The sequence below is a fragment of the Mastigoproctus giganteus genome, chromosome 8 (genome assembly GCF_048544385.1).
Source record: "Mastigoproctus giganteus isolate SK-2022 chromosome 8, ASM4854438v1, whole genome shotgun sequence".
Lineage (NCBI taxonomy): Eukaryota > Metazoa > Arthropoda > Arachnida > Uropygi > Thelyphonidae > Mastigoproctus > Mastigoproctus giganteus.
Window position 1 is genome coordinate 104,068,948 of NC_143582.1, and position 19,385 is coordinate 104,088,332.

The window sequence follows — 19,385 nt, forward strand, 5'->3', positions numbered from 1 at the left end:
AGCTCCAAGTGATTTGTGGACTTGGAAGAACAGTAGAGACAACAGATGAATTTGACACAATGATGAAGAGAGATTTTTAGCGAGAGAAGATCAAAGAGAGGAGTTTCCAAATTGCCAAGTCTCTGACAGGGAATGTCAGAACGGACATATACCCAAGTACCACCTTTGGGGTGAAAGGAATCATACAGCGAATAATTTGGGCATCTGAGATGAGCAGTAGTTGAATCTACCGATAACTGAGATTCTGTCAGAAAACGTACATGGGGTTTGGTAGACTGCAATTGGAAATGGACATCGTTGAGATTAGAATTGAGACCACGTATATTTGTGAAATGAATTAGGAAGTGCTTGGGAGGTTTAGATCTTTTCGCAGATAAGCTTGCTCTATTAGTTTGACAATTCATGGTATATTCAATAGCAAGAAAAAGTCGGTGGGACATGCTGTAAAAAGTAATGAAATTTTTGGATATGGCGTAAACGTGGTAATAATTAGCATTAGCATTAGCATTAGTAGAGGCATATGATGCAAGAAAGCAAGCTTATTCAGCTTCAGCCGAAAAAAAAAAAAAAAAAAAAACCCCCACTCCCATTTCACCCCTCTGTTCGTTCGAAACACCTGTCCAGTTGAGCTTTAAATTTGTTCAGGCTATCAACTTCAACAACAAGTGATGGAAGTCGGTTCCACCAACCAACCACCCGCTGGCCAAAGGCAAATTTCCGCACATCTATCCGACATCCGTCCTTCCTCAATTTGAATTTATGCCCCCTGAGGTGATTATTCTGAGCAAGATGAAGAATCCCATTGGCATTGAGCATGCTCAAACCATTCAAAGCCTTATACACCTCTATCAGATCACCTCGCCGGTGCCTAGTCTCCAGACTCTGTAATTTGCAAAACTTAAGCCTTTCTTCGTAAGAGCAAACCTTTGTTCTATTCACTAATCTTGTTGCCCTTCTCTGTACCCGTTCCAGCAGTTCTACATCCTTCTTGAAATGAGGCCTCCAGACCTGTATACAGTACTCAAGATGTGGCCTAACCATTGCCTTATACAAAGGAATAATCACGTCCTTATCCCTGCTAGAAAAATTCCTGTATATCATTCACAAGACACCATGAGCTACTCTTGCAGCTCGTCTGCACTGCTCAGAGAACTTCATATCTGCCTGCACCACCACCCCCAGGTCCTTTTCATTCTCCACCACTGTCAGTGTAGTACCGCAGAGTTGATACGTTGCTCTGGGGTTACTGTTTCCCATATGTAGTACTTTACATTTTTCAATGTTAAACTTCATTTGCCACCTCTCAGCCCATCTGTTCAACCTTTCCAGATCCTGTTGCAGCAGCATAGCGTCAGTAGTGTCCTTAACGACCCTGCCAACCTTTGTATCATCTGCAAACTTGGACATTAAACTTGATATCCCATCATCAATATCATTCATAAACACCGAAAACAACAACGGACCCAACACTGAACCTTGAGGAACTCCACTAATAACATTAGTCCATGTTGAGCAGTGTCCATTGATTACCACTCTCTGTCTTCTGCCACTCAACCATCCCCTTATCCATAGCAGCAATTTGCCTCCAATGCCACACTGCTCCAATTTGTGCAGCAGTCTTCCATGTGCAACAGTATCAAAAGCCTTTCTAAGATTCAAATATATAATATCAAAGTTATTCCCTGCATCCAGTTCTTTTGTGACTACATCATAGTATCCAATCAAATTGGTCAGGCAAGACCTGCCCTTAACAAAACCATGCTGAGTCTGAGCTATAACTGAATTCTTGTCTAGATGATCCTGCAGTGCTTCTTTAACCAGTGCCTCCATTAATTTACCTGGAACAGAAGTTAAACTAACAGGTCTATAATTACTTGTGTCAGCCTTTGATCCTCCTTTGTGAATTGGGGTTACATTTGCACATCTCCAATCTATGGGTACCTCCCTTGAGTCCAAAGAAGCTCTCATAATTATGGCTAGGGGTTTGCATACTTCCTTTGCTGCCTCCTTTAATATAACTGTATAGATCCCATCCACCCCAGGTGCCTTTTTTATGTTTATCCTCAACAATCTCTCCTCCACTTTCCTCTCAGTTATTACAAAATCATCCAGCTCACTGCCAATGTTTACTTTACCTACATCATTCTCCTTCCTGAATAACTCCTCATGCGTGAATGTAGATGCAAAATACTCGTTTAGATTGTTAGCCACCTGAGCAGGATCATCAACTGTTGAACCATCAATATCCAGTGGACCAATCTGATTCATCCCTTTCCTTCTCGAGTTCAAATATGTAAAGAACTCTTTTCTGTTTTTCTTTGCATCCTTTGCCAAGGATTTTTCGTAGTCTGCCTTTGTCTGCCTAATCTCCTTTGTGACTTGGTTACAGACCAACTTATATCTATCATAGGCTTCCATGTCACCCATTAATTTGTATGTATCCCATGCATTTTTCTTCTCTGTCACATGTCTCATTAATTCATCTGACAACCATTTAGGCCTAAACCTTGAACAATATTTCTTAGTTGGTATGTAAAGCCTGGTAGCCTCCAAGATTAGTTCCTTGAATTCTTCCCATTTTGAGTTTGCTGTTGGTAACATCATCAGTTGGTCCCACTGTATAGAATTTAAATACTGTCTCAGACCATCATAGTCGCCTTTACGAAAACAAAAACCCTTCCCTTTACCTCTGATGGTAGTTACCTCCTTGAGTAAATCCCACTTCAACACACTGTGATCACTGCCACCTAGTGGTTCATTTATCTGCAGATTCTTAATGCATGAAGAATCACTACTGATAATCAGATCAAGAGTATTGCTCCCTCTTGTTGCCTCACGAACATGCTGATGTAGAAAACAATCATCCAATAAATCCACAAAAGCCTTGCTAGTGTGCGGGTGACCAACCCACAAATTCCAGTCAATATCTGGAAAATTATATACCTAGATCCAATGTTCCCCGCATACATTGAAGTGGGAGTTACTCAAAGAGGTAACTACCATTAGGGGTAAAGGGAAGGGGTATTGCTTTCGTAAAGGCGACTACAATGGACTGAGACAGTATTTAAATTCTATACAGTGGGATCAACTGATGATATTGCCAACAGCAAATTCAAAATGGGAAGCATTCAAAGAACTTATCGTGGAAGCTACTAGGCTTTACATACCAACTAAGAAATATTGTTCAAGGTTTAGGCCTAAATGGTTGTCAGATGAACTAATGAGGCATATGGCAGAGAAGAAAAATGCATGGGATACATACAAATTAACACGTGACACGGACGCCTATGATAGATACAAGTTGATCTGTAACCAAGTTACAAAGGAGGTTAGGCAGGCGAAGGCAGATTACGAGAGATCCTTGGCAAGGGATGCGAAGAAAAACAGCAAAGAGTTCTTTACTTATGTAAACTCTAGAAGGAAGGGGATGAATCAGATTGGTCCACTTGAGATCGATGGGTCAACTGTTGATGACCCTGCTCGGGTAGCTAACAAACTAAATGAATATTTTGCATCGACATTCACACATGAGGAGTTATTCAGCGAGGGGAATGCCAGAGGTGTATTCAACTCTAGCAGTAAGCTAGAGAATCTTGTAATAACTGAGAGCAAAGTGGAGGAGAAATTGTTGAAGATAAACACAAGAAAGGCACCTGGGGTGGATGGGATCTATCCAGTTATATTAAAGGAGGCAGCAAAGGAGGTAAGCAAACCCTTAGCCATAATTATGAGAGCTTCCTTGGACTCAGGGGAAGTACCCATTGACAGGAGATGTGCAAATGTGACCCCAATTCACAAAGGGGGATCAAAGGCTGACACAAGTAATTATAGACCTGTGAGTTTAACTTCTGTTACCGGAAAATTAATGGAGGCACTGGTGAAAGAAGCACTGCAGGATCATCTAGACAAGACTTCAGTTATAGCTAGGACACAGCATGGTTTTGTTAAGGGGAGGTCTTGCCTGACCAATTTGATTGGATACTATGATGCAGTCACAAAAGAACTGGATGCAGGGAATAACTTTGATATTATATACTTGGATCTTAGAAAGGCTTTTGATACTGTTGCACATGGAAGACTGCTGCACAAATTGGAGCAGTGTGGCATTGGAGGCAAGTTGCTGCTATGGATAAAGGGGTGGTTGAGGGGGAGAAGACAGAGAGTGGTAATCAATGGACACTGCTCATCGTGGACTAATGTTATTAGTGGAGTCCCTCAGGGTTCAGTATTGGGGCCTTTATTGTTTTCTGTATTTATAAATGATATTGATGATGGTATATCAGGCTTAATGTCCAAGTTTGCAGACGATACGAAGGTTGGCAGGGTTGTCAAGGACACTACTGACACTATGCTGCTGCAACAGGATTTGGAAAGGTTGAGCAGATGGGCTTCGAGGTGGCAAATGAAGTTTAACATTGACAAATGTAAAGTACTACATATGGGAAACAGCAACCCCAGAGCAACGTATCAACTCTGTGGTACTACACTGACAGTGGTAGAGAATGAAAGGGACCTGGGGGTGGTGGTGCAGGCAGATATGAAGTTCTCTGAGCAGTGCAGACGAGCTGCAAGAGTAGCTCATGGTGTATTGTCAATGATATATAGGAATTTTTCTAGCAGGGATAAGGAGGTGATTATTCCCTTGTATAAGGCAATGGTCAGGCCACACCTAGAGTACTGTATACAGGCCTGGAGGCCTCATTTCAGGAAGGATGTAGAGCTGCTGGAACGAGTACAGAGAAGGGCAACTAGATTGGTGAATGGGACAAAGGGGTTCTCTTACGAAGAAAGGCTTAAGTTTTGCAAATTACAGTGTCTGGAAACTAGGCACCAGCGGGGTGATCTGATAGAGGTGTACAAAGCCTTGAATGGTTTGAGCATGCTCAATGCTGATGGGATTCTTCCTCTAGCTCAGAAAAATCACCTGAGAGGGCATAAATTCAAATTGAGGAAAGACAGATGTAGGATAGATGTGCGGAAATTTGCCTTTAGCCAGCGGGTGGTTGGTGGGTGGAACAGACTTCCATCCCTTGTCGTGGAAGTTGATAGCCTAAATAAGTTTAAGGCTCAGCTGGACAGGTATTTCGAACGAACAGAGGGGTGAAGTGGAAGTGGTTATTTTTATTTATTTATGTTACTTTTTTTTTTTTTTTTTTTTTTTTTTTTTTTGGCTGATGCTGCATAAGCTTGCTTTCTTGCATCAAATGCCTCTACTAATGCTAATGCTAATGCTAATGCTAATACACACTGCTCGGACTCCCTCCAGTCACTATCTGGCAGAGTAGAGGTAGCAAGATTATACACTAGCTGATCTGGAAGTCTCCTAGAGAGTTACCAATAAGTTCGGTCCGGTGTACTAACTAGCGACTGGCCTGCGAACACCGTTTTAGAGCTGTACCCTCGAAATGTAAGGAATATTGGATCTCGCCACGACGTTTATCATAACCTCAAAAGTCATCAATCATACTGCATGAAGGAAGAGATAGGGAAGGGTTGACCGGAACTTAGCTCTAGAGACTAAACATGGGTTCCACCACTTTAAGCCTCCAATAAGCAAAGTGGTGGAATTTCACCAGTTAATGAGAGTCATCTACCGCCTATTACTGCCTGGTAACATAGAGGGGCGGCGTTCATCCATGTTGTGTGGGCGCCACACCTCGACCCCTGCTTACGTTAATTCACACCTGGGTGGTCACCGAGCATGGAGGTTATATCTAGGATTACTAACAGTCCCACCATCGTGAAGATGCAAACAGAGGATTTGGATGTCACAGACCGTCTGGACTTCGCCGAAATTGGGTCCACATGACTTGAGTGTCACCCGAATATCAGTTCCATCAGCGTTTTAGACTCCCAGGTAGCAAGTACAGCTCGTCTGGTACATCTGAGAATATGTCTGTGACAACCTCAAGGACCATGTTTCTATGTAATCCATTATAAAATTAATCAAATTTTCTCTATTTAAATTTGCATATCCTATATGTACATGTATTTACGACATTTACAAATATATTTTAATTCCATTACAGACTTATGGGTTTATACAGAGATTTTCTCACTCATTTATTAGAAAAAAAAATTAGAAATGACTTAAAAATTAATTTCTTAACAACTGAATATTTTTAAATTTTTATGGGTGAAACGAGAAAAATATTTGGTGATTTGTTTATATTTTTAATTAATTTTTCATTCAATTAATTCATTTTTTCGCACATTTTTTTTCCGTAAGATTCATTCTCTGTTGTTCCTTTTCTATGATTAGCATTACCATTATCGGTGGTGTAAGGTAAGGTATGTTGAGGGTCTAACGGCTCCTGGGGGTTTCCCCCATCTCCGCGTATTTTCTATATTTCGGGCATGCCTGAGATTTTTTTTTTTTTTTTAAATGTGTGGTTCATGTGCTATGTCGTGTGTTGTGCCCTTTGTTCATCCGGCCTATTAGCCGCCAGGCCCCTAGTGGGACTAGACGTTTCCACACCCTGCCACATGGTCGGGTGTACCCAAGTGAGGCTATTTTACTCTGGCGGGTCCTGCCACTTACTTTCCTGAGATTTCAGTGGCTAGGACCCAAAAAAAAAAAAAAAAAAAAAAAAAAATATATATATATATATATATATATATATATATATATATATCTGATAATTAAAATAAATATGATATTTAAAATTTTTATTACTTTTGCCTAACTTTTACCTCACATAATATATATATATATATATATATATATATAAAATAAGATAAATTGGATAAGTCGCGAGCGTAGTTTAGTTAGTTAAGGCTCTTTTAAACATCGTTTGGGGTTTACACTGAAGGTCAGTAAGGCATAAATGTCGGGCATAAATTTTGGTGTGTCTTAAATTTTGATGTTGGGCTGATCGCTACGTAAGATGACAGTTTTGGGTGGGGAGGCAGAAGACTGGGGGAGAAGTAGGAAACAAAGGGGTCGATAGAGAAGATGACCCCCCCGTTTTTCAGTGGAGCATGCCCATGCCCCATCAGACGGAAAGAAGGGTGGCAAGGGGGAAAGAGGGTTTCCTCCTGCGAGGAAATGGAGTTTAAAGAAGATCCTGGAAGTGCAGGATCTGAGAGCCAGATGGCGCTCTATTCTAGCTCTGAGATGCTTCAGTGTTGGTCTCTTTCAGTAAATTCGTCAGTGTGACGAGAATTTGTCTTGTCTGGGGTAGTTTTCCTCAAGATAGTTGTTTTCTCCTTTTCCTGTGAGCAACTTTGATTAGTCTTTTAGGAACTAATGGTGCATTTTTCTCTACTGTAGAATTTTCTTCTTTGATTCTGGTTTGTTTGAGTTTCTCCCTTGTTCTGGTTCATCCATTCCGTCTACGTTTAGGCTTTTCTATTGAGTGTTGTTGTCTTTCTGCTGGACAGGTTGTAGTGCAATAATTGTTTTCCTTCTTGTAAATAGTTGAGTTGTAAAGTTGGTAAACGCTACAAACTGTTCTTGTGCATTCAGGAGTCGGGATTCTTGGTTAATTGGATTGTACTGGATGTTTGTAATGAGGCTCGTCATGTCGTCATAATTTTCACATTCATGAATGACATGAGTCCATGATTCGGGTTCTCTGCAAGTACAATTTCTATCTTCTGTTATGCCCAGCATGTGTAGGGTTTCCTTAAACGGGCCATGTAGTGTTAAGGCCCAGGAAAAACCAGAGTGGAAGAAATTTATGGGTTATTGCTCCTTTGGTGGTTTCATTCCACCTTCTTTGCCAGGTTTCTGTTAAGAATTCATATAGCTTTTTTGTCCCATTATCGGTGGTATTTCTTAACAAGAAAGTACTTTGTTAAGAAACTTAACAACAAATTATGCAAGCAAGCTTAGCGATCGTGTGTAGCAGTGTTTGTACCATCGCCGTCCTCCCCACACCGGAAGGGTTTCAGTTCGAATCCCGTCGATAACGGGAAGAATTTTTATGAGTTTTATGCACAACGTCGCTGAGGTAGTGGGTCGCAGGTAGCATTGTTTTTCTCCCGGAAACTCTGGTTTTTGGTACAACAGAAAATTAGAAAAGAAAACAGAAAACATGGCCTTAGTTGCCGATGCTCCTAAAACCCAACAATAACAACAAGCAAGCAAGCTAATATACATCATCAGCCAAAAAAAAAAAAAAAACATCTCCCATTTCACTTATTCATTCCCTCCAATATTTTGTCTAGTTCTTCCTTGAATTTATTTAAGCTATAGACTTCCAAACAACAGATGGACGGTTTTTTAGCAATCAACCACCCACTGGCAAGAAGCAAACTTCTGCACATCTATTGTCCAACCAACCTTCCTCAATTTGAATTTGTTCTCCTCCTATCTGAGCACGTGGAATAATTTTATCAACATTGAGCTTGCTCGATCCATTCAAAGCCTTAACAACCTCAATCAGTTCACCTGACAGTTGCCTAGTATCTAGACACTGCAATTTGCAGAAATGAAGCCTTGCTTAGTAAGAGCATCCCTTTGTTCCTCTCACCAGTCTCGTTGCCCATCTGTTGGTTCGTTTCAGCAGCTCCACCTCCTTCCTAAAGTGAATCCTCCAGAGCTGTATTCAGTACTCAAGATGTGGCCTGACCAGATGTGGCCTGACTTTCATACAAATGGATAACCACCATCTTAACCCTGTTAAAAAAATTCCTGTATATAAGTGACAAAATCCTATGAGCCGTCCTGGTAGCCTATCTATATTGCTCAGAGAATTTTATACCTGATTTCACAATTACCTCCAGGCAAGTATTTTTCATTTTCCACTACTCTGAGTGTAGTACAACGCAGTTGGTACGTTATTATGGGGTTACTGCTAACCATAGATAGTACTTTGCATTTGTCAATTTTAAACTTCAATTGCCATTTCTCAGCCCACTGTGAAATTATTTTAAATCCTGTTGTAGTACCATACTGTCATTACTCTCATCATCCCCCTGACAACCTTTGTACCATCTGCAAACTTGGACATTGTCTGCTTTGCCTTCATCAATGTCATTGATAAATATATAGAACAACAATGTGCCAAACGTCGAACCCTGGACGACTCCGCTAATAATATTACTCCACCAAGAGCAATGTCCATTCGTTACTACTTCTTCCACTTAACCATCCCTTTATCCATAGCAGCAACTTGCTCTTAATGCCACACTGCTCCAACTTGTACAGCAGTCTTTTATGTTCAACAGCATCAAAAGCTTTCTTGAAATCCAAGTACATGAAATCAAAATTGTTTTTTGCATTCAATCAAATTGGTCAAACAAGATTTCCTCTTACCGATCCATTGCCCTGCTGACATATAATTGCCGTTTTGTTTAGATAATCATGCATTAATTCTTTTATCAGTGACTCCATTATTATTTTCCCTGGAACAGATATTAAACCAACAGGTACGTAATTACTCATATCATCCCTTGATTCCCCCTTTAAGGATTGGGGATACATTCACACACATATGTAGCCCGCCGAGAGCTCCCTTGAATCCAAAGATGCTCTCATAATTATGGCTAAGAATTTGCTTACTCTCAGGATCCCAGGTTCCTTTATTATGTTTAATTTCAATAATTTCTCCTCCACTTAACTCTCAGTTATTACAAAATCATTTAGCTCCCTGTCAGAATTTAATAAACTTCCGGCGTTCCCTTCCATAAAGAATTCCGCGTGTGTGAATTTAGATACAATATACTGTTTCAGTTTGTCAATAACCTGAGCAGGATCATCAACAATCAAACATTCGATATGAAATGGACGAAAGTGATTCATCCACTTCCTTTTAGTGTTTACATAAATAAAGAACCCTTTTCTGTTTTTCTTTGCATTCTTTGCGAAATATTTCTCGTTATATGCCACTGCTTGCCTAACCTAATTTTGACTAGTTTATATGTACCATTATACCTACTATTTGACTAGTTTATATCTACCATTATACATACTATTTGACTAGTTTATATCTACCATAGGCTTCTGTGAGCCCGATAATTTATAAGCTTCCCATGAATTTTTCTTCTCTGTCACGAGTCCCAACGGTTCATCTGACATCCATTTAGGCCTATACCTTGAAGAGTATTTCTTAGTTGGAATGAAAAGACTAGTCGTTTCTGTGATTAATTCCTTGAAACGCTCCCATTTAGAATTTGCTGTTGGTAAATCATCAGTTCGTCTCATTATACAGAATTTAAAAACTCTCTGAGACCACCATAGTCTTGAGGACTTCCCGTTGTGCCTTCCTAATGAAAGTGCGGGTTGCACCTCATTATTCCATTCGGTGGAATACATCACAAAATGTTTAGCTCTGATTTTTTTTTTTTTTTTTTTTTTTTTTTGTATGGTGGTTATCTCCTCTGGAGAGAAGCGGGCAAAACCGTACTCGTGTGTCTCCATATACTGGGCCTTACTCAAGTAGTCGGCAACTACATTGTTTCTACCCGGATGTAACTAAATTGGTGGTTGTATTCTTTTTATCATTATCCTTAGCGGTTGATGATCAGACAGTGCCACTACTTTCCGTCAAGATACACTGAAACCTCCTTTAACAACCCAATTTTAATCTGCTGTAGTATTTCTTACCCAGTTCAAATTACAACAAATTATTTCTATAGTTTCTACTATATCCACATGCAAAAGCTGTCACCAGAACCATTTTCTTCCAAATTTAAGAAATCTCTGTTTAATTATCATGCAAACAGTAAAAATATACAATCAAGTATGCATATGCGTAAGCTTTTTTAATTATTTAATGATAAAAAAAAACAAAAAAAACAGACATTGCAGTTTTTAATTAAGCACCAATTAGCATTTAGCATTATCAAAGGCACATAATGCAAGAAAGTAAGTTTATATAGCATCAGCCAACAGAAAAAAAAAACCTATTTCACCCATCCACTCGCTCCAAATGTTTGTCAAGTTCTGCCTTGAATCTATTTAAGCTGTCCACTTCTACAATGACAGAAGTTTGTTCCAGCAATCAACCACCCACTGGCTAAAGGCACATCTATACTACAACCGTCTTTCCTCAATTTCAATTTATGCCCTCTCAGGTGATTATTCTGAGCAAGAGGAGAATCCCATCAGCGTTGAGAATGCTCAAACCATTCAAGGCTTTATACACCTGAATCAGATCCCCTCACAGGTGCCTAGTCTCCAGACATTGTAATTTGCAAAATTTAAGCCTTTCTTCCTAAGAGCAACCCTTTGTTCCATTCTCTAATCTTGTTGCCCTTCTCTGTACTCATTAAAAAGCTCTACATCCTTCTTAAAATGAGACCTCTAGACCTGTATACAGTACTCAACATGTGGTCTGGCCATTGCCTTATACAAGAGGATAATTACCTCCTTATCCCTTATAAAAATGCTATCATTTTTATCCCTTTCGCCCGCTTTTAAGAAGCATTTATTCCTCAAAGTGCCCTATACTTTTTCCGCACCCTGTGTAACTAAAGTAGCATCACTCCATCAGAATTAGTTGCGTTTCACTTTTGTTTTCACACGTTCAACCAGCACCGCCCAGGGGATGCTACATTGAAACATTATACCTCCGTTAAGTGTCCAGGGAATTAGTGATGTGAGGTCCTTCTCCCGGTAGCAGGCTGGCAGCGAACACGTAATAGCCCCAAGAACAACGAGGGGAGAATGCGACTTTTGTCAGAGAAAGGTGATTAAGCAGAACAAGCGACATGATTTCTTACGCAATCGAATCCGATAAACACACCAATTGTCGTTTCAAAATTCCATACATAAAAGTGTATCGATTTATGTTCGATGACCGCAACTGTAAAACAAAAGAAACTGCCGTACACAAATATGAGATTTCCCTTCTACATATAACATATCATTTTTAGTAGTGTCAAATCCCAAAAGTTGACAGTCCCCAAGTGTAATACTTTGCGTGAAATCAGAACAGGTGATGGGAAACTTAGGAAGGGGGATGCAGAGGTATATATTCGAAAAAGGGGGTAGAAAACGAGGAGTCTTTGGGTAGATTTTAAAGGATTCGGAGTTGTAGGAGAGTCTTTGGATAGATTTTGTAGGATTCGGGGGTTGTAAAGGCTTCTTTGGGTAGATTTTGGAGCGTTCAGAGTGATGAGAAGAGATTTGGAAGTCACTTATTAGATTCAAGAGTTTGAAGAGATTTGGAAGTCGATGATTAGATTCAAGAGTTTTAAGAGATTTTCTAGAGTCGAGTGTAGTCAGCAAAGTCTTGAAGAGCGTCAGATAAAAAAACTGAGGAAGATTGCAGATCTTGTCAATTGAGCAGATATTCCCAAAACCATACTTATAGAGTGAAGAGTAGAATCCAGAAGTGCTGAAGAAGAATGACAATTTGTGGGTAAGTTGACTAGAATTTTTTAGAACAAACCAAACCAAACCCAACTACTCAAAGTTAGTCCTACTCCCCCACCTTTAATTTATCTGTACCCACTGAACTCTCTTCTCATAGACACATTCTGACAATTGTTTATTTAGCAGGTAATGAGACTTAATGACCTAGTTGTCAAAAATACTAATTATAACTGTTAATTTGACATATAACCTTATTCTAGCAGTAGAACAGTTGCATGGTATGACTGACTCCAGCCATTGTGAATACTCATGAGAGTAATGGTGGAAGTGCCGACATGAAGAACACTGTAAAATTGTAATACCAGTAACAGCAAGATTATACCTTCTATTCAGTTTGTTTCCAAGCAATCAATTGCCAATTATGCTAAATTTTGACCGGTTCTTTTGTAACTATTTGTATTATTAATACATGTAATAAACCTTGTTTTGTTGATCATTTTTCCTAGTGACATTTCTCTGCTACACATAACTCACTGAGTAGATGATTGATTATGAACCATAGTTAAGCGGCACTCAAAGATCAAATTACAAAGAAAGGTTTTTGAGTGAAATCGCAATGCAATCTTCGATGCTGCAAGCTTGCTCTCAGTGTCAATCTGAGTGAGTCTTGGGAGCACAAGATTTTTGTCCTAATCCAAACTACTGGACTATCATATGAAATACAGGTTTTCTGGACACACATATTAGCGTGCGTTCTTACCAGCAGTTGTATAATTCACAGAGAGCTTCGATTGACAGCAAGATGGAACCAGCAATACAGTAAGTGCAGACGCTGTAACAGAAAGAGCCTATGGAACACTGGTGCTAATCGTGAACAGGATTGAAGCGTGTTATTGCGGGATGAAAAACCATTTCTCCTGAATGCCCAGGAATGATTGCTGTAGACTGAGTAGCAAAGTACCAGTAGGATCAATCACAGAACAGGTAACGAAACTAAAGAGCTAGAAAGTTTCTACCACCGCTAAACTGCGGTGGTAGAAAGAATAGTGGTAGCACTGATATTTTATGTGTGCAGAGAATAGTTATAGGCATCTCTTTTTATTTTTCAGCAATACAAATAACACAGACGATTTCAGAAGTGCACATTTCGAAAATAGTCAGCAACTTGTAACATTTCGACGTAGAAAATTTATCAAAATTAAAAAGAAAACGAGTTGTTATATGTTCAAGCACTTTTTTTTAGAATTGCTGAGTACTAACGTTATAATTTGGTTTCAGCTCGACGGAAAGGTAACTTCATGCCATTTTCGCGGGACATTAATCTTACACAGATATTAATAAATACAAAATGGAAGAGCACAGTCCGCAGACTACAGGTTTAGAAAATTCAGATCCACTTTTTGGGACCCAGCCGACACAGTCTTTGTCCCAAACTAGTAGGACTCATTTGGCTAATGTTGCGGGTTACCTTGGACTAGTACCAGTTTTCTTTGGCAAACCGGATGAAGGCCCATTTGTCCCATAATTTTTTGAAACTTTTCAAAGCATAGGGGAACGAGCATTTTGGCGAGACCTAGAATTGATAGTGATCTGTAGGGTGAAATTCCATTCTGTTGCTGCAGATTTTCTTGCACAGTCGACTGAATTACGCAAATAAAAAAACTATAGCATGTTCAAAAATGTAGTCGTGGCACAGTGTGAGAAAACAGCACCAATCTTAACATGTTTGCATCAGTTTTCAACTGCTGTTCAAGGGCCTACAGAAATAGTAGCACGTTATAGCGCTAGAGTCCAGAACTTAGCCTGTTTGGCCTTTAAAATGGAAAAATAATTCTCCAGAAGCATTAAATATTCTTGATAAAGCGATGCTGGCTCAGTTTCTCAGGGGAATTTCGAATAAAATTAGAAGATTGGTTCTTTCTCACAACACTTTAACTTTCTCACAAGCAGTTAAGATCGCGAGACAAGAGGAATCGGACAATCTCACAGACACAAAACATAGACCAATTAACATCGTATGTAGTCAAAATCACAGCAGCGATGACGTTAGTCACCAGGAAAACTTTTTTAAAAATATTCTAAAACCTTTGCAAGACCAGATTCAAGGTTTACAACAATCCATTCATGCATTAACAATAGACACTGCTACTCATAATTGCTCAGAAGGGCACGTTGAGGCGGTTAATGTAACAAGACGGCAGCAGAGTGATAATCATTTTCTCCCTCCATGCAAAATGCTCGACATCCAGTATTCACCATCCGACAGGCAAAGCGATGCCAGTGACATTAGAACAAAGGGCAATGACCTTTCTAGTAGTTGTTCTCTTGCTCCATGTTATGCAAGGAAGTATGCACCGAAATCTCTGCTGCAGAGATGGGGAAAATGGTAGCATCAGTCGCGTCCATTCCTGCAGCTCTTGGCCGATGCCAAATCCTTCTCCTCACCCGTGCCCGAGTCAGGGAACGGGTGAGGAGAAGGATTTGGCATCGGTGATGATTATATTAGTATGGGGAGCCCAAAAAATTGGGCTCCCCATACTAATATAATAGACAAGGGTGTAATTTTAAGGGAAATCGAGGTAATAAGGCAAACAGAATGTGTCACAATGAACAAAACAGAGGAAGAACTCCTATACAAAGAAAAGAAGGGGAATATATAGAAATGAGTCTGCGTGTGATCAGACACACTAAACCGATTTTGACAAGACCAGTAATTCAGGCCAGTTACAAGCGAAATAGAGATAGGTATTTGTGACAGAGACAGAATAAAGTGGGTTATCATCATTGTAGAACTGTTTCCCCTTGTCAAAACTTGAACAAAGTTAGCAAATCAAATGCTAATGGTAAAAATATACAACAGGGAGTATATATTCTATATAATGAAGTGAAATTACCATTAATTTCCGGTTATGTTCAGAACATTGAGGCCAAGTTCTTAATCGATACAGGAGCTAGTGTGACGCTGATTTCCACGAATGTATTTAATAAGATCAAGCATGACAAATCGTTAAATCCGAGATCTCCAGACTTGACCATGACTGGTGTCTCAGGTTATATAGTTCCAATCTACACTGCAGTTTTAGCGAATGTTAAATTAGATAACGCAACTTTTCAGGAGAATGTATTGGTAGCATCAGGAAATTTTAAAGGACAGTACGATATGATATTAGGATTAAATGTTTTAAGGTGATTTTCATTCATAATAGACTTAGGTAAAGGAATAATCAGCTCAGTCCCATTGAAAATTCGCTTAAAAGAAGATGGTGTCAGGGAAAGGTTTTTGAACTCAAAACCATCTGTAGCCAAATTAACCAGTAAGCAATTGATTCCAGCGTCTTCAGAGCAAGTAGTAATGGCTTTTTGCAATCACTTTGCTGTTGCTACTGAACAACTTGTATTAACAGAGCCTAACTCTAACCTAAGTAGGGAAGATTTGGCAGTTAGATCTGCAGTGGATAAAATAAGTCTAGATGGGAAGGTTTCAGTTCTTGTTGCTAATCTGATGGCCGAACCTCTGCACCTCCAGAAAGGAATGAAGATAGCTAATCTTGAAAGTATTAATGATAACCCAGTTGCTCGTGCAGATGAGAAAGGGGATGATAGAAATACATCTCCTGTCCCTTTACAAGATTATCATTTGGATCACCTGACCGGTGATCAAAAACACAAATTATCAGATTTGTTATACGAAAATCGCGACATTTTCGTGAAAACTCCATTTCAGCTAGGTAATTCAAAGGTGTTTAATCACAGGATTAAATTGACTGACCATATACCAGAAAAGCAAACAGCTTATAGAGTTCCATTTTTATTGAAAAATGAAGTTCGATGGCAGGTGAATGAACTTTTGGAGTCAAATATCATTAAATCCAGTTGTTCACCATACTCAGCACCGATTGTTCTTGTGATAAAAGGTTCAATCTTACCGGCTTTTTTATCGATTTTCATAAATTAAATGCTAAAACTAACTCTGACAATTTCCCAATTCTGAATATGGGAGAAATTTTACAATTTCTCGGACAGGTGCGTTACTTCCCTTCAGTAGACTTGCAGAGTGGATTTGACCAGATTGGGGTAGACCCAGCAGACCATCATAAAACAGCTTTTACCACTGGCGAACTTTTTACGAATATCAAAAAATGCTATTTGGGTTAAAAAATAACCCGTGCTTTTTTGTGTGAGCCATGTCTCTAGTACTGCAAGATCTACAAAAAGACAATATTTGTACCTAGATGACATAATTGTCGTGTCAGCTGATTTCAATTCCCATCTTGGGAGGCTAAGGAAAGTCTTTCAGCGTCTACGGGAATATGACCTTAAGTTGAAGCCATAAAAGTGTGAATTTTTGAAGGAACAGTTAAAATATCTCGGCCACTCAGTCAACGATGATGGTGTTCATCCTGACCCAGAAAATGTCGCCGCAATCAGAGACTGTCGACTTCTGAGGACAGTCGAACAGGTCCGATCTTTTCTAGGAATGGCAGGATTCTACAGAAAGTGCATTCCAGATTTTGCGGAAATTGCGCGCCCTCTCACACTGCTCACAAAGAAGGAAACACCTTTTGTTTGGGACTCTTCCATGCAGCAGGCTTTCAATCAACTAAAAACTGCCTTGACAACTGAACCTTTGTTAGTTTATCCAGATTTCACTAAACCGTTCGTCCTCACGATGGACGCATCATCTTATTGTGTTACTGTGTGTTAGAACTACAAGTGGATGAAAATTCGAGACAGCCAGTTGCCTATGCTTCTAGACTCTTAAAGAAATCAGAGATAATGTATAGCACCGCAGAAAAGGAAGCCTTGGTGATTGTTTTCGCAGTGACACAGTGCAGACCATTTTTGATGTCCAATCATTTCACCCTGATAATAGATCATCAACCGTTGAGTCACCTGCTTCATCTGAAAAATCCCTCACCTCATCTAGCATGTTGGAGCATGCTGTTACAAGAATACAATTATAAAATCATTTACCATCCTGGTAAAGTACATTCAAATGCAGACTTCCTTTCGAGACCTGCGTTGGAGGCAGATGAAAAACAGAAAAGTGAAGAGGTCAAAAATAACTGAGTTAATTGTTCCCATATCAGCTGATACAATGCAGGAATCAGCTGATAATGCCACATCAGCTGACCGAAGTCTAATTAAAACCCTGCAGAGAGAAGATCCTCTGTTGCAGAAGTTAATCGATCAGTTGGAGGGTACACTCCAACTGTCATTGAAAATACCGGATACTTTCTATTTCAGTATGGATGGAATTCTGTATCACTACACTCTATCTCACTCTGGAGCCACATGTGATGAGCCAAATGAACAGTTGGTCATCCCAGCCAGATTGAACGTAGAGGTTTTGGAGTCATGCCATGATAATGTTCTCAGTGGAGGACATTTTTGCGCTACAGAAGACATTAGAAAAAAATCAGAAAAGATTTCTTTTGGATAGGCATGTACAGTGATGTCACAAATTATGTTGAGTCATGTACATCAGTGTTTCTCAAAGGGTGTGCCGCGTCACATTAGTGTGCCGCAAAATTTTCCAAGTGTACCACAAAATCTTAAAAAACAACTAGCGTCGTTTTTATTTTAACATCATTGTCCGAATATATGTTCAATACCATTAATAAGCATAAAGTACATGAATGATCTTTTTATGACGAATTGAAATTGCATTCAGACGCCAACACTATTTGAATAAAGACCAATTATCTGTAGCCCACAGACCACGTGAATTGGACCGACGCGATACTGTATAAGTGCATTGACCCCTGAATTACCTCAGAAAGTCAAAATACGGGATCCCGTCTCTAGTCTCTCTAGTTCTCTGGGAGTTGTACACGTAGGCATGCGGTGTATTATGTGTTTATATATATCGTGTTTTTAATATTGTCATATTAAACTGTGTTTGTGTTGTAAAGTAAATAATTTAGGGTTAGGCGATTTCTTAAGGTAATTTAAATGCATATAAAAATTTAAAATTCTACAAAACCGTTTTTTGTTTATTAGAAAAAACTGAAAACGGATATACGAAAATTTTTAAATAAAAACAAAACTATTGATATCGGCAACAGTAGTTCTATAGCAGATACAACTATATCCATTGAAAATAGTGATAATATGAACAATACCAGCACCGATGAATCTCAGCCAAAAAGATCGAAAGTTAGTACAAGAAAATATAATGAAGATTACTTAAATTTTGGTTTTACTTGGACAGGGGACATAAATTTCCCCTTACCTTTATGTGTTGTATGTGGACATAAAAAAGCAAACAGTGCAATGGTTCCTAGAAAGCTAAAGCGCCATATGGAAAAAGTTCATCAAAATTTGATGTCTAAAGACGAAAGGTATTTTGAACGATTAATGACAAATAGTGCCAAACAAATACAAAAATTGGAAAACACAATAAAAGTGTCTGACAAAGCACAAATTGCCTCCTATGAAGTAGCGCAACTTATTGCACAAAAAGGGAAACCTCCTTCGATTGGAGAAACGTTGACCGGTCCTGCTTGTCATATAATGGTGAAATGTATGTTCGACAAAGATGCAGAAGCTGAAATAAATAAAATTCCTCTTTCCAACGATACTATAAGTCGAAGAATAATCCATATGTTGGAAAATATAGTAGAAAAGGTTCAACAAAAACTTGATGGTCAAATTTTTGCTCTGCAAATAGATGAGTCAACAGATATCAGCGGGAAAGCACAATTAATGGGATTTGTTCGATTCATTAACGGAGATTTAATTATGAACAAGATTTAATTATGAATTATGAATATTAATTATGTCAAGAATTGCCAGGAAGGGAAATATTTAATTGTGTAGATAACTTTTTCGAAAATACAAAGTTATCATGGAATTTTTGTACAGGCATTTGTGCATATGGTGCTGCATCAATGATCGGACCTGAAAAAGGTTTTTTGGTGTTTGCAAAACAAAAAAATTAAAATCTTATTTCTACACATTGCATTATTCATCGAGAATCTTTAGTAGGCAAAAATCTCCCGACAGAATTAAGCATTGTACTAGATGACGTAATAAAAATTAACTATATTAAAAGCAGACCTTTAAAATCACGAATTTTCAAAGAATTAAGTGACAGCATGGAATCTAACTACAATTG

General features: G+C 39.0%; 1 protein-coding gene across 1 annotated transcript; it reads left to right on the plus strand.

The window, feature by feature from the left end:
* Positions 1-18,541: 18,541 nt before the first annotated feature.
* LOC150081747 (zinc finger BED domain-containing protein 5-like) lies at positions 18,542-19,024 on the plus strand. Its single transcript, XM_090380306.1, has one exon. It carries the CDS (start codon positions 18,542-18,544, stop codon positions 19,022-19,024), a length of 483 nt encoding a protein of 160 aa, XP_090236432.1.
* Positions 19,025-19,385: the final 361 nt, after the last annotated feature.